Source organism: Vanessa cardui, chromosome 22, assembly GCF_905220365.1.
Source record: "Vanessa cardui chromosome 22, ilVanCard2.1, whole genome shotgun sequence".
NCBI lineage: Eukaryota > Metazoa > Arthropoda > Insecta > Lepidoptera > Nymphalidae > Vanessa > Vanessa cardui.
In genome coordinates, this window is record NC_061144.1 from 2,858,672 (window position 1) to 2,872,766 (window position 14,095).

General features: G+C 35.8%; 1 protein-coding gene across 1 annotated transcript in view; it reads right to left on the reverse strand.

Moving 5' to 3' along the window:
- LOC124539406 (Down syndrome cell adhesion molecule-like protein Dscam2) overlaps positions 1 to 14,095 on the reverse strand; it is a 159,465-nt gene that overhangs the window by 125,484 nt on the left and 19,886 nt on the right. The window contains exon 2 of the mRNA XM_047116797.1: positions 10,099 to 10,158. Within this exon, the coding sequence (XP_046972753.1) occupies positions 10,099 to 10,144 (46 nt within the window). The 5' untranslated portion in view covers positions 10,145 to 10,158. The remainder of the gene's footprint in view (positions 1 to 10,098; positions 10,159 to 14,095) is intronic.

A 14,095-nucleotide genomic window follows, 5' to 3' on the forward strand; every position in this document is an offset into this window, starting at 1 on the left:
TTTAATATTACTCTGAAAATTATTTTCTGAACATGCTACCTTATAGTATATGTTTATATACTTTTTTATAGTATACGTTGGCGGACGATCATATGGGCCACCTGATGGTAAGTCACCATCACCCATAAACAATGACGCTGTCAGAAATATTAACTATTCCTTACATCGTCAATGTGCCACCAACCTTGGGAACTAAGACGTTATGTCCCTTGTGCCTGTAGTTAACTGGCTCACTCACCCTTCAAACAGCAATACAACAATACTGAGTACTGTTATTTGGTGGTAGAATAATTGATGAGTGGGTGGTACCTCTCCAGACAAAGCCCTACCACCAAGTGATATTGAGTTACGTACTACTTATGTGCGTTCAGTCAAGCCCTTTTATTAACTTCACAGTAATGCTAGTTTAGATTTAACTGATCCTGTTATATGTGAAACTATATCCTATTGAATGGTGGCAACACCGGCCAAGTAACTTGTCTCTTACTGGCTCCGTGAAATTTTTAATAAAATAAGTTTAATTTAAGAATATAATACGACAATATTGTAAATTAGTAGTGCTTAAGTGATGTGTGACCGGAAAAATAATTAATCTGAAGAAGGAAACATTAAATTTAGAAAACATTCGACATCTAAAGTGAACAACTGACAGATCAACCTCAACGAACGATATTTGAAAATTAAACTTGATCCCGGGGAGTATTGCTTCTATTTTATTTTACTGCTGCTCATATCATAACATTTACTTTATAAATAATAACATTATAACATTAGTAACTGTCAAAACGTACCAATGAATGTAAGAAGTACTGTGGACGCTGTTGTAATTAATTTTATGTTTCACTACTCATAAAGTTTTAACACAAAGTAATATACACATACTCATCAAATTTACTCGGTTATTTAGCCGAGATACGTCTCTCCTCACACACTTGGCTTGATTTTTATCTCTCTTTGCTTGACATAAAGTGGAAGCAAAGCTGAAGACAAATTGATGTAATAAGCCACAGTCATACTGTAATAAGCCACTATCAAAACACTAAAATATATAGCAAAACTCATAGTGCAAATACAATAGTTATAATTGTATTCTATAGGACACATACATCATAACAAAATTAATAGCTACAATAGCAACAGTGCTTCTTCTTTTTAAATCTTTGTAAATTGTTGTTGTTTATAACACATAACCTTCATAATTAACCATAAGTCTTTGCTTATATAATCTGATTCAATCTTAAATTTTTATTTAACATTCCTGGTCCCTATTCTTAACTTCTTTTTTTTTTTTTTTTTTTTTTTTTAACTTTCTTTTTTATTTTTTGATTAAATTGATTCTTCTTATTTAATTTTTTATTCACCCCTTTTGCTATTGTCTGTAACTATTTTCCTCAATAATCATAACCAGACTTATTATTAATTGAGAATATTACTTTCAATTACAGTTAACTATTATGATGCCATCGACAATCCTTACTCGAAGAGCTACATCTAGAGATTTGGAAACAAAGCTAAAACACACCCTTTTAGAATTAAAGGAATCAAAACAACAATGTGAGCAGCTTATGAAGGAAAGAGAAGATAGTGAAGATGAAATACAACTAGTTATAAACAAAAACTCTCAATTGAAAACACAACTAGTAGAATTAGACAGGAAACTTCAAGACAAACTTTATGAAAATCATCGTCTCCAGGAAGAAATTGCCTCATTCAGGGAATGTAGCGTTACTCACGAAAGGGCCCTGTGTCGCATCAATGAGTTGGAACAGAGCTTGTGTGAGGCACAAAAGTCAATATCACACTTTGAAAATGTCAAAAGTTGTATAGACTCCGATGCCACACAGAGTCTTTTCAATGAGCTTACTAATTATGACTCGCTTGGTATGAACAACATCACCACTATTGACTTAACAGAGGATGTATCACAGTGTGAGAGCAGGATAGTCATGGGAAGTCGAACAAAAATTAAGAAATACATTAAAATTAGCAATATGATCAAAAGAACAAGAAAATTAATACAAAAGTCTAAAAATTCTAAAAATTTAATATTGTTAAGAAAAGAAAACATGAGTCTAATTAATGCTCTTAATTCTTGCTCTTTTGAACTTCAAGAATCAAAACATAATGAAATTTATAGACTAGAATCTGCTCTAAAAAATATTAGTAATAAATATGAACTGGCTCAAAAACAAATAGGAGAGCACATTCTTGCAGCTAATGAGCTATTGAATATCAGCAACTATAATATGGAGCGATTCGACTCCCTAACAAATAAGCACATAAATTGTAACTGTCAGTCCGTTCACACTGTGCAGCCACTTCCTATGGTCAATGAGTCACATAGTGTCAAAGAAAATAGTATTACCAAAACCATTTCCCAGAAATGTGTCACTACCAATATTAATAGTCCAAATAGTCTGGATACAATGTCTGACACTGTCTGTAATACTTATAATACATATATGTACTCGGACAAGGTAGGCCAGGGCATGGGATCATTATTAAGTATTTTTTTTTTTTTTTTTTTTTTTTTTTTTTTTTTTTTTTTTTTTTTTTTTTTTTTTTATGGCATAGGTGGCAAACGAGCAGGAGGCTCACCTGATGGAAAGTGACTACCACCGCCCATGGACACCTGCAACACCAGGGGACTTGCAGGTGCGTTGCCGGCCTTTCAAAAAGGAGTACGCTCTTTTCTTGAAGGTTCCCATGTCGTATCGGTTCGGAAAAACCGCCGGCGAAAGCTGGTTCCACAAAGTGGTTGTGCGAGGCAGAAAATGTCTGAGAAATCGCGCTGTTGTGGATTTTCGGACATCAAGGTGGTGCGGGTGAAACTTAGAATTTTGGCGAGATGTCCGAAGGTGAAATTCAGCAGCCGGGATTAATCCGAACAATTCCTCGGAACATTCCCCGTGGAAAATTCGGTAGAAGATGCAGAGTGATCCGACATCTCTACGCAAAGCCAAAGGATCAAGGAGATCGGAAAGAGCTTGATCGTCGATAACTCGAGCCGCTCTACGTTGGATGCGGTCAAATGGAAGGAGCTGGTACTGGGGAGCACCCGCCCAGAGGTGAGAGCAGTACTCCATGTGAGGCCGAATTTGCGCCTTGTAAAGTTTAAAGCGATGGGCCGACGTGAAATACTGCCTCGCCTTGCTGAGCACGCCCAGCTTTTTTGAAGCCAATTTGGCTTTGCCTTCCAATTGACCGCGGAACTGAACGAGGCTCGAAATATCAACGCCAAGTATTCCGATACTACCTGTAGCGGCTATCGGAATGTTCTAAAATCGTGGAGATACGACAAATGGTGTTTTTTTAGCGGTTAACGCGCAAACTTGCGTCTTTTTGGGGTTGAAATGGACTAGATTTAGCCGGCCCCAATTCGAGACTTCGTTTAATGAAGACTCGATTTCAGACACAAGTTTGTTCCGGTTCTCTTCGACGTTTTCCCGAGAAATATTAGCGCGGCCGGTGTATAAGGTGTCAACGGTACTGTCGTCTGCATAGCAATGAATGTTCCCGATTTGCAACAAATCATTGATATGCAGAAGAAACAGAGTGGGTGATAGAACGCAGCCTTGTGGAACACCAGCATTGACGTATTTTAAGTCAGAGCATGCACCGTCGACAACGACCTTGATGCTCCGATCTGCCAAAAAGCTGGTAATCCAATTGCATAATTTCCCGGGAAGCCCATAGGAAGGAAGCTTCGAAAGAAGCGCTTTGTGCCATACACGATCGAAGGCCTTCGCTATGTCCAAGCTGGCTGCTAATGCCTCCCCCTTGCTCTCAACTGCTTCAGCCCACCTGTGAGTAAGGTAAACTAGAAGATCACCGGCTGAGCGACCCCGACGGAAACCGTACTGGCGGTCACTAATCAGCTGATTCTCCTCTAGGTACCGCAGGAGCTGGCAGTTAATAAGGGACTCCATTACCTTGGAGAGCAAGGAGGTGATGGCTATAGGCCTATAATTGGACGGGTCTGAGCGGTTGCCTTTTTTAGGGATCGGATGCACCAAAGCTGTCTTCCAGGAATTCGGGACGACGCCTAATGTGTAGGATTGCCGGAAAAGACGCGTTAAGACCGGTGCCAACTCGGGAGCACATGTCCGTAGCACGATTGGAGGGATACCATCGGGTCCGCTCGACTTATGAATGTCCAAGGAAAGAAGTGCTTTACGAACTGCACTTTGCCGGAATTTAACCTCCGGCATCGTGGTATCACACCGCGGAATTGTTGGTGGAGACTTTCCTTGGTCATCCAGAGTCGAGTTCGACGCGAAGAGAGAGCCTAAAAGATCAGCTTTCTCTTTCGCGGTATGGGCCAATGACTCACCGTCTCTGTGCAGAGATGGAAAAGATGGCTGACAGAAATTCCCTAAGACAGCCTTAGCGAGAGACCAGAACGCTCGTGTTCCTGAAGGGAGACGCACCAGTCTCTCGCCAATTCTGCCAATGTACTCCGTCTTCGCCCTAGCAATCACGTTTTTGAGGGACCTAGAGGCAGAGTTGTATTCCTTTTTAAATGCGCTGGTATTTACATCACGAGACGCAGATGCATTAGCCCAGGTTTGATAGCGTTCCCACTTTCGGCGTGATGCCGTTTTGCAGAAGCGACCAAACCAAGGCTGGGACTTGCCACCGATGGGTACTGCAGAGTAAGGAATGAATAGTTCCATACCCTGAAGCACCACATCGGCAACAGAGTCAGCAGCAGCGTTCGGATCATCCGGCGAGAAACAAATCTGCCCCCATGGGTAAGATGCAAAAAAAGACCGCATCCCATCCCAATCTGCTGACTTGTAGTGCCATACTCGGCGGCACCCAACAAAGCGAGGCCGTGAGTACCGCACAACCGGCACTGTACTCCGGACGAGACAGTGGTCCGACGAGCCCAGAGGGGGATCGACGGTAACCTGATAGCCATCCGGATGCGAAGTCAGCAGAAGGTCCAACAGGGAAGGTGTATGATCCTCCACATCCGGTATTCGCGTTGGCGAGTTGACCAGTTGTGTCAGATCATATGCTAGAGCGAAGTCCAGAACAGATCTACCCGCATGATCGGTGGTGCGTGAGCCGAGCCATTCTGCGTGGTGAGCATTAAAGTCACCCAGAATAATGATCTCTGCGGATGGAACCTGCTGAAGCACGGAATCTGTAGCCATTTGGACGTGCTCAACCAGTCGGTCGGTTTCGGCATTACCGCTATGGGACCTATAAAGGCACGCATAGACTCGCGGATGGTCATCGCAGTCTACACGCAGCCAGATAATCGATAGGTCCTGTCCTTCAAGGCTGCCGAGGCGTCGAGAACAGATATCATCTCTGACGTAAACGCATACCCCAGCTCGTGGTATAAAGGAATGTTCCAATTTGTACCCAGGGTACGAGAGAAAAGTCGTATCAGCAGGAGAAGATATCTGGGTCTCGGTTAGAAAGAGCAAGGCCGGCTTCGCCGTTTCCAGATGGTAGTGAACGGCGTTGAGGTTGGAGTTGAGTCCCCTTATGTTGCAGAAGTCCACAGCGAGGGTGGTAGGGGTTGCCTTATGATGCCTGCTCCGCTTGCCCCGAACAGTGGCGAGCGCAAAATTGCCCCCCCCAGAATTCGGAGGGCAGCCTGGGCATCCCTGCTCAGGTGGTGTATGTCCTGAGCATGGATGCCCAGAGAGGGATTCTCCACCGCTGTCCGCAATTTGAAGCAAAAAGTAATTAACATTTGTAGCCCAGGGATTCCATACATAGAAATGATAAACAAAATTAAGCAAACTAAATATAAGGAAAACTCTAATATTATAATTTTCTATGGAGACAGTTTATCAGTTAGGAAAAAAGATGTCTTAAAATCAATAAACATCCTTCTTGACATAAATAAAAATTATAAATGTAAATATTTACTATGTGCTTTCCCATATTCTAACTTATTAACGGAAGCACAAAATAAATACATCTATAATTTAAATCTATTTTTACATAGCATGACATGCCGTCATAGTGACGTATTTATTAATTTTGACATAAATAAATTTATATTTAACTTTAAGCTGACAAAGGATACAATGTACCTGCCACTTAAATATAAACGACATATAGCTACATTGTTAGCTTACAATATATTTGATCCAATTGTAGACACTACAATTAAAAAAAATATTATACCCTTGATTAGTAGTTGTGCTACTAACAATAATAAATTAAAAAACTAAGCAATAAGACAACGGATAAGCACTGTAAATATATTATTAGTATTGTACATCAGAATATACAGAGCTTATCCAGCAAAGATAACGAAATTGAATTATTTTTAAAGTACTATAATATTGACATATTTTGTATTAGCGAACATTGGATCTTGTCACATCAGCTACCACCTAGTATTAATAACTATAAATTGTCAAGTGCGTTCTTTAGAAAATTAACTAAACACGGAGGATCATTAATATACACAAAACAGAATATACATTGTAAAGAGCGAAAAGACATTGTGGATCTTTCAATAGAGCGCACTGTTGAACTGTCATGCGTGGAACTCGAGCATACTATAGCTATGTGCGTATACCGACCTCCACAATCGGATTTTAACCTTTTTGAATGTGTAATGGAGGACGCCCTTAAGCGAGTCTGTACTGGGCGAAAGAATATAGTTATTTGTGGAGATTTTAACATTGACATTTTAGTGCAATCTTCCATAAGTACTAGGTTCATAAATTTATTTCAATCTTATAATCTAAATAACATATTTTGTGAACCTACAAGAATATCAGCGACTTCCGCAACCTGCATAGATAACGTGTTTTGTAGTTGTGAGGCCGTTAATAAGAAAATCCTATCAAACCTTACATCAGATCACTTTGGCCAAATGGTGTCAATAGGTATAAAAAAAAAATCAAAAGAAACGAAAAATCACTTGTAGGCCAATTACTGTGAAAGGTTTAATCAACTTCAATAATGCTTTACACTGTAGCCTTCCAAAATTGAATCTCAGCTCAAATGATCCCAACTCTTTATATAATTCTCTTTTACAACTAATTAATAACGAATTCAATAAAATATTTCAGTTAAAAACCTTTTATCAAAACAATGAAATGCAGTTCTCAGACTGGGCCACTACCGGTATCTATATAAGTTGAAATAAATTGTATGAGCTATATGAACTTAAGAAATATAATCGTGATTGTAAATTTATCAATTTTGTTAAAAAATATTCCAAGTTATTTAAACAAGTTTGTCAAACAGCTCGTTCGTTGCATATTAAAAATAAAATCTTAAAATCTAATAATAAAATGAAAACTACTTGGGATATTATAAGTTCGGAAACAGGTAGGTTGAAGTTTGATGCAGGGCAGTTATCCCTTAGTATAAAAGGCAAAATTGTAGGCAAAGATCTAGATGTGGCCAATGAATTCGAAGAATATTTCTCTAATATTCCTCTGAATATTACTAAAGGACTTAATGCGTCTCCTAATGACGCTTTAGACCTACTCAAATGTTATGTTCCCCAGAATGAGTTAGAATTTTCTTTTGAGAATATAACTCCGTACGAAATATTAAAAATATTTAAAACATTAAATCTGAAAAAAACCTGTGATCTTTGGGATTTATCAGTCACAATTATTAACAATGTAATTGTTGACTTGGCTCCTTATTTAGCTATAATCTTTAATAAATGCGTACAATCTGGTATTTTTCCTGATATGTTGAAATTAAGTAAAGTAATCCCATTATTTAAGTCCGGTGATAAAAATGATCCAAACAATTACAGACCGATCTCTATTTTGCCAGTATTAAGTAAAATTTTTGAGAAAGTCATGCTTAATCAATTGCTATTATACTTTAACTCGAATAAGCTATTGCATTCTCAACAGTTTGGTTTTACTAAGGGTCGCTCGACTGCTGATGCGGGTGTAGCATTTGTTAAGCACATTTATGATGCATGGGAAAAGTCGCAAAACGCTATTGGAGTTTTTTGTGATTTATCAAAAGCTTTCGATTGCGTTAGGCATGATATTCTCCTAGAAAAGCTTAAATATTATGGTATCAGGGGCCCTGCATTGAAATTAATTTCCTCCTACCTTAGTGAAAGAGTTTTGAAGGTTGTGGTTAATGGTGCGAAATCAAATGGCGCTGTGGCGCAAATGGGTGTACCACAGGGTTCAATTTTGGGACCTCTCTTGTTCTTAATATATATAAATGATTTACCTTATTTCGTAAAAAATACTTGCGATATTGTACTGTTTGCAGATGATACATCCCTAATTTTTAAACTTGATAGAAAAATAAACAACTATGACGTTGTAAGCAGTGCCCTGTCGCGGGTTCTTGGTTGGTTTGACATAAATAATTTAGTACTAAATGCTAAAAAGACTAAATGTGTTTTGTTTTCCTTGCCAAATGTCAAATCAAATCCTTCTGCAATAACTTTGAAAAATGAAAGGCTTGAGTTTGTTGAGTCGACGGTCTTTTTAGGGATAACCCTTGACTCCAAACTGCAGTGGGGCACCCATTTGTATGCCCTGGCAAGAAAACTAAGTAGTGCCATTTATGCAATAAAAATAATTAGAAAACTTACGGACATAAGTACTGCTAGACTAGTTTATTTTAGTAATTTTCACAGTATTATGTCATATGGAATGTTGTTATGGGGTAATGCAGCAGAGATTGAAGTTGTTTTTATTCTACAGAAAAGAGCTATCCGATCTATTTACAATATTAGCTCCAGGACATCATTACGCGAAAAATTTAAAGAAATAGGTGTATTAACGGCTGTTTCACAATATATTTATGATAATATAATCTTTATACAAAAGAATATTAAAAATTATTCTATCAATGCTGATGTACATACTATTAATACAAGAAATAAGAATAAACTTGTAACCCCCAGTTTCCGTTTGCATACGGTAAATAGAACGTTTTTGGGCAATGGTATACGCATATATAATAAGATACCGGAAAATATAATCAATTTACCATTTTCAAAATTTAAAAATATTATTAAGACTAAATTAATAAATAAATCATACTATTCATTAAAAGAGTACTTTTTAGAAAGAAACGCCTGGAGTTAGGCTCGGGTTCCATCATAGGACGCTAATTACTGTCAATAACAGCATTGTAAATGTGTTTATTTGAAAAGAGCAACTATGCGAGTTTCTTGCCGTTTCTTCTCGCTAGAAGCTGCTTTCCGAAACGGTGGTAGTATTTGATTATTGACGATTCAAAAACGCTTCATTATGAAGTTTACTTGAATAAAATTGATTTGATTTGATTTGATTTGATTTGATCATAATATTATAAAAGCCAAAGTTTGTGAGGATGGATGTATGTATGTTTGTTACTCTTTCACGAAATAACTACTAAACGGATTTGGATGAAATTTCTAGTAATATAGGTTATATATCAGAATAACACATAGGCTACAATTTGTAATGATTTTATGTAATTTTGTCATAATATATATACCAATCAAGTACCCTTGCGAAGCCGAGCGGGTCGATAGAATAAGTCAACAATAGCCTGTAAATTTCCTATTGCTGGGCTGAGGCTTCTTCTCCCATTAAGGAGAGGGTTTGGAACAGATTCCAGTACGGTGTTTTAATGTGGGTTGATGAAATTTAACACATGCAGATTTCCTCACGATGTTTGTCTTCACCACCGAGTACGAGATGAATTATAAACACAAATTAAATATATACTGGTGCTTGTCTGGTTTTGAATCCAAAATCATGTTCTAACCACTGGGCTATATATAAATTCGAAGCATCAGCAATACGTAGTTTTTATAGCTTTAACTTATTTCAGTAGATTGACGTAATAACGAAAATGTATGTCAGTTTTCGACCGAGTAAAAAATCAGTGTAAAAAATTAAGATTATTTTAACATGACTGAAGTGAAATCTGTGGCCTGGTTGGTGGAATTTCTTTAAAAAATTGTGAATATTTAAGAAATGTTCTTATAATTTAACCTAAGCTCGTACATCATGTTTCACGTACAGCAAAATATCCAGCACATTTCATAATAATCAGTTAGAATTTTTTAATTACATTCCCGCGAGAGTTTATTTTTTTCCTACATCAAGCGTGTTTTTTCCTACATAAACTTACCTGTGTCGCACAGCGCTGCGATGGTTACGATCCAGACGATATACATTTTCAAAAAATTACCTGAAACAATTTATTTTACATTAGATTATTTAAATAATTCTATTATTTTAAAATAAAATCTAAACTAATATTATAGTTGCGAAAGTAAGTTGTCTGTCGTTTAGACGACCAAACCAATGATGCGGAATTTGATGAAATTTTAATATGAAGCAAACTTGATATCCAAAGAAGAACATATGCTTTTTTTACCTAACTCATGACAACTAACCTAATAAAACAAGAGCGCAGCCGCGGGATATAACTATTATATAACACAAATCCTAAAATAATTTTAGTAGTGACACTTCATACATTTAATGTTGAGAAATTCACATCTTGCTTAATCAGAGTTACTTAGTATTCGATAAAAGATTATGTTGACGATAAAAAGAATGAGCTAATACTCTTTGATTTATATTCCGGATAAATTATAATCCAATTGCATTTAATTACCTATGTAAATTGATTGTCGGAAAAGAGTATCTACTGATTTTTTTTCCTGGTCTTCTAGGAATGTAGATTCTACTAAATTCCGAATCAGAATGATTAATTTTATTCAAATTTAACGTGAAATAATTTAATCTTGTATTTGAGTCAAGAGTACTTGCAAGAGCTTACTGGAATAAAGTACAATTTTATTTTATTTTGATAAAGGATAAATATGAGATGATCCACAAATGTTAAATCTAAACAAATGTCAATAAATTATCTTTAAGCTGTTTCTGCAATGTTTATGATATTTTTTTCTTGTTTTAGCTTAAATTACAAATATATTACTAGCGACCCACCCCGGCTTTGCACGTGTCCTTGATATATATGTACATGACCAAATTACATAAAATCAATATAAATTTTAACCTATGCATTATTCTGATGTATAATTTATATTACTGCAAAATTTCACCCAAATCCGTTTAATCGTTTTTTAAAGACTAACAAACATATATCCATCGTTACAAACATTCACATTTATAATATATGTACAATTGGCAATAGGAAATGTTTGATATATAACGAGGAATCTGATTGTACAAATTATGCAACCGCAGCGTGTATTACGTAACTACGATGCACGATTTGATGGCTAGATTAAAAGGCTATACATTCCGAAGCCTTGAACATAACCCCAATTTCGACTAAGAAAAACTTTAAGAATTTTCATTTGGTTATACGGCATTGTATAAGCCTATATAGGTAGGTCTATATCAGATATTCTACCACCAAACATTAGTACTCAGTATTGTATTTCCGATTTGACGAGTGAGTCAGCCAGTGTAAGTACACCCAACAGAGACATAGCATCTTAGTTTTCAAGGATAGATGAGCAATTTGTGATATAAGCCATTGTCTACGGATGGTAGTGATTACCTACCTACCTTTATCATATAAAAATATATATAAATAAGTAATTAGTAGTTCCTTGGTCTTTGAAAGCAAGGAGAGGGTTACATGTTTTGAGGAGCCATTGATCTTAGTTACTATAACATTAGTAGAGCAAAATATACCAGGAAGTAATCATCATCATAAAATGCATTTAAATGTAATTTAAATTTACAAAATATAACATAGAAAGATATTTAAGAAATACTGTATTCATTTAAGGTATAGCGAAATACCAAACCTCGGATAATTACCACAAATGCGTTCACTAATTAAAAGCGACAAGCGAAAAATTTAATGGGCAGCGTTAAGCACGATAAATTATTTTCATATTTTTCAGAAAACTCTAAATACAATGTTTTTCATGAAAAACTTATTTTATTCAAAAGAAAATTTCTGCTTAAATTTGTAATATTACTATGCAATGGCGCTTAGAGTCTTATTTATAACAATGAATGTCTTCATCAAGATGAAAACTTTGGTACAGAATTACATAGGAGACGAACTTCTGACAATGTTATTTTATGTTCCCCGGTAGATCTAACGATAATTATCGATTTTAGTAATCAGATACTGTACTCTACAGTCACCGAGTTGAGATAGAAGCCTCTGAGTTACGCGAAGCGTATATTATAGCGATATCTTGTGTTATAAAATTTAATATTTAACATAATTTACAAAATTCTTAAATAATAATATGCCGTAATTTAATGAAACATAATCTTCGTCTTATTTGAAAAAAATAAAATACAAAATACAATTTAAACTGAATGCATTCCAAATTCAAAAACGCAAACCAAAATAGTCGAAGTATATCAATATTTTCTAGAAGAACGTAATTATTATGTCTATTTATAAAAGTCGGTTAATATACAAGTAATCAGAATGCATACGCGTAAAGCCTCCTGCCCTCTGCAGTGTGAAAGTAGCACATGGGTTCATAGAAGCTAGGTCGGTTGAGCAGAAAATTCATTTACTCCCATTAACTCTAGTAATTGGACTGAAACATTTATGTAAAACTTCGCACTTACTGAAGGCGTTAGTCTAGAATTCCATATAATAATTCTAGTACTATTCTCTCGAGTATTATTACACTATTTAAAATTGAATAAAATATTGTATTTTATAAAGTCTTATTTTACATTTGAGGAAAAGGGTAAGTTTTTTAACCCACTTATTATTATTTTTTTGTCTTATTAAATTTTGTACCATGTTGTACCAAAAGTGCTTCTAATAAGATTTAAGTTATTGAAATATTTTTACTAAATATCGTGTAGCTTAGAACAGTTAACATAATTAGCTAAATTACTGGCAAAAGCTTCGCAGTCCATTCAGGTGGACCGTTTATCTGGAGAAGGTGGTGGAACTATGTCAAATAGTTGATTATGATTGGCTAATGACTGATGATTCGATGGATTTCCCGGGTATCAAAAGAGTATCAATGATATATTTTATACAATTAATAAGCGAATATACAGTGGTGATTGATAAATGTTTCGATTAGTATGTTTTTCAAAAACAACAACGAAACTTATTCAATTTCAACAATGCAACATTTTCCGAAATTTCCAAACAACAAAATATTCACGTCAGGTTCGACATTCTAGATTTTTCATTATCGAATAGCATTCAAGTTATCCAGACATTTCATAACATCGTAACGTCGTATTCGAAACAGCATATTTTGGTGAAGTTTTGACCTAAATACGTCAATTTGCCATCGACAGCATGACTAAACGATTTGAAGCGGAATTGGTGAAGAATTTTTCAATAAAATTCGAATTGTTCTGGTCACTGCACTTTAAAGGTAAGATCAGATGGATTACGAACTACAATATTTAATTATAAATTATACTATTTAAATAAAGTCGGAGCTATTTATATAAGAAACAGTGAAATAATTAATGTTGTCCTTTCATACTTAATGGACAGACTTGTATTGTGTAGTGTCTTTATAGTTCCATTTTTATTCTTATTCGTTACCTGAGGGAATTGTTTGAAATATTTAAATGTGCAGTGAAATTAAAATGAGATTGAGACTTGCAGAATTATGTCGTCGGTATAATTTATAATAGTAGTATTAGTAGATACTCGTAAATTCTCGTTATTTATATTGCCAATGTGTTAGATAATACTATACTATACGTGTGACTGTCTAGTTGATCTAATGACTAAGAAACGGCCAAAGATATCAAGGTTTAGCGTTAAAATCTCACGAGAGCTGAGATGGCCCAGTGGTTAGAACGCGTGCATCTTAACCGATGATTGCGGGTTCAAACCCAAGCAAGCACCACTTTATATATGTGATTAATTTGTGTTTATAATTTACCTCGTGCTCGGCGGTGAAGGAAAACATCGTGAGGAAACCTGCATGTGTCTAATTTCATTGAAATTCTGCCACATGTGCATTCCACCAACCCGAATTGGAACAGCGTATTTGAAAATGTTCCAAACCCCCTCCTTAATGGAAGAGGAGGCCTTATCTCAGCAGTAGGAAATTTACAGACTGTTACTTTACTTTACTTTACTCATGTAAGCCCAATAAAAAATATTGGATTATTCTTTCCCAAAACCATCT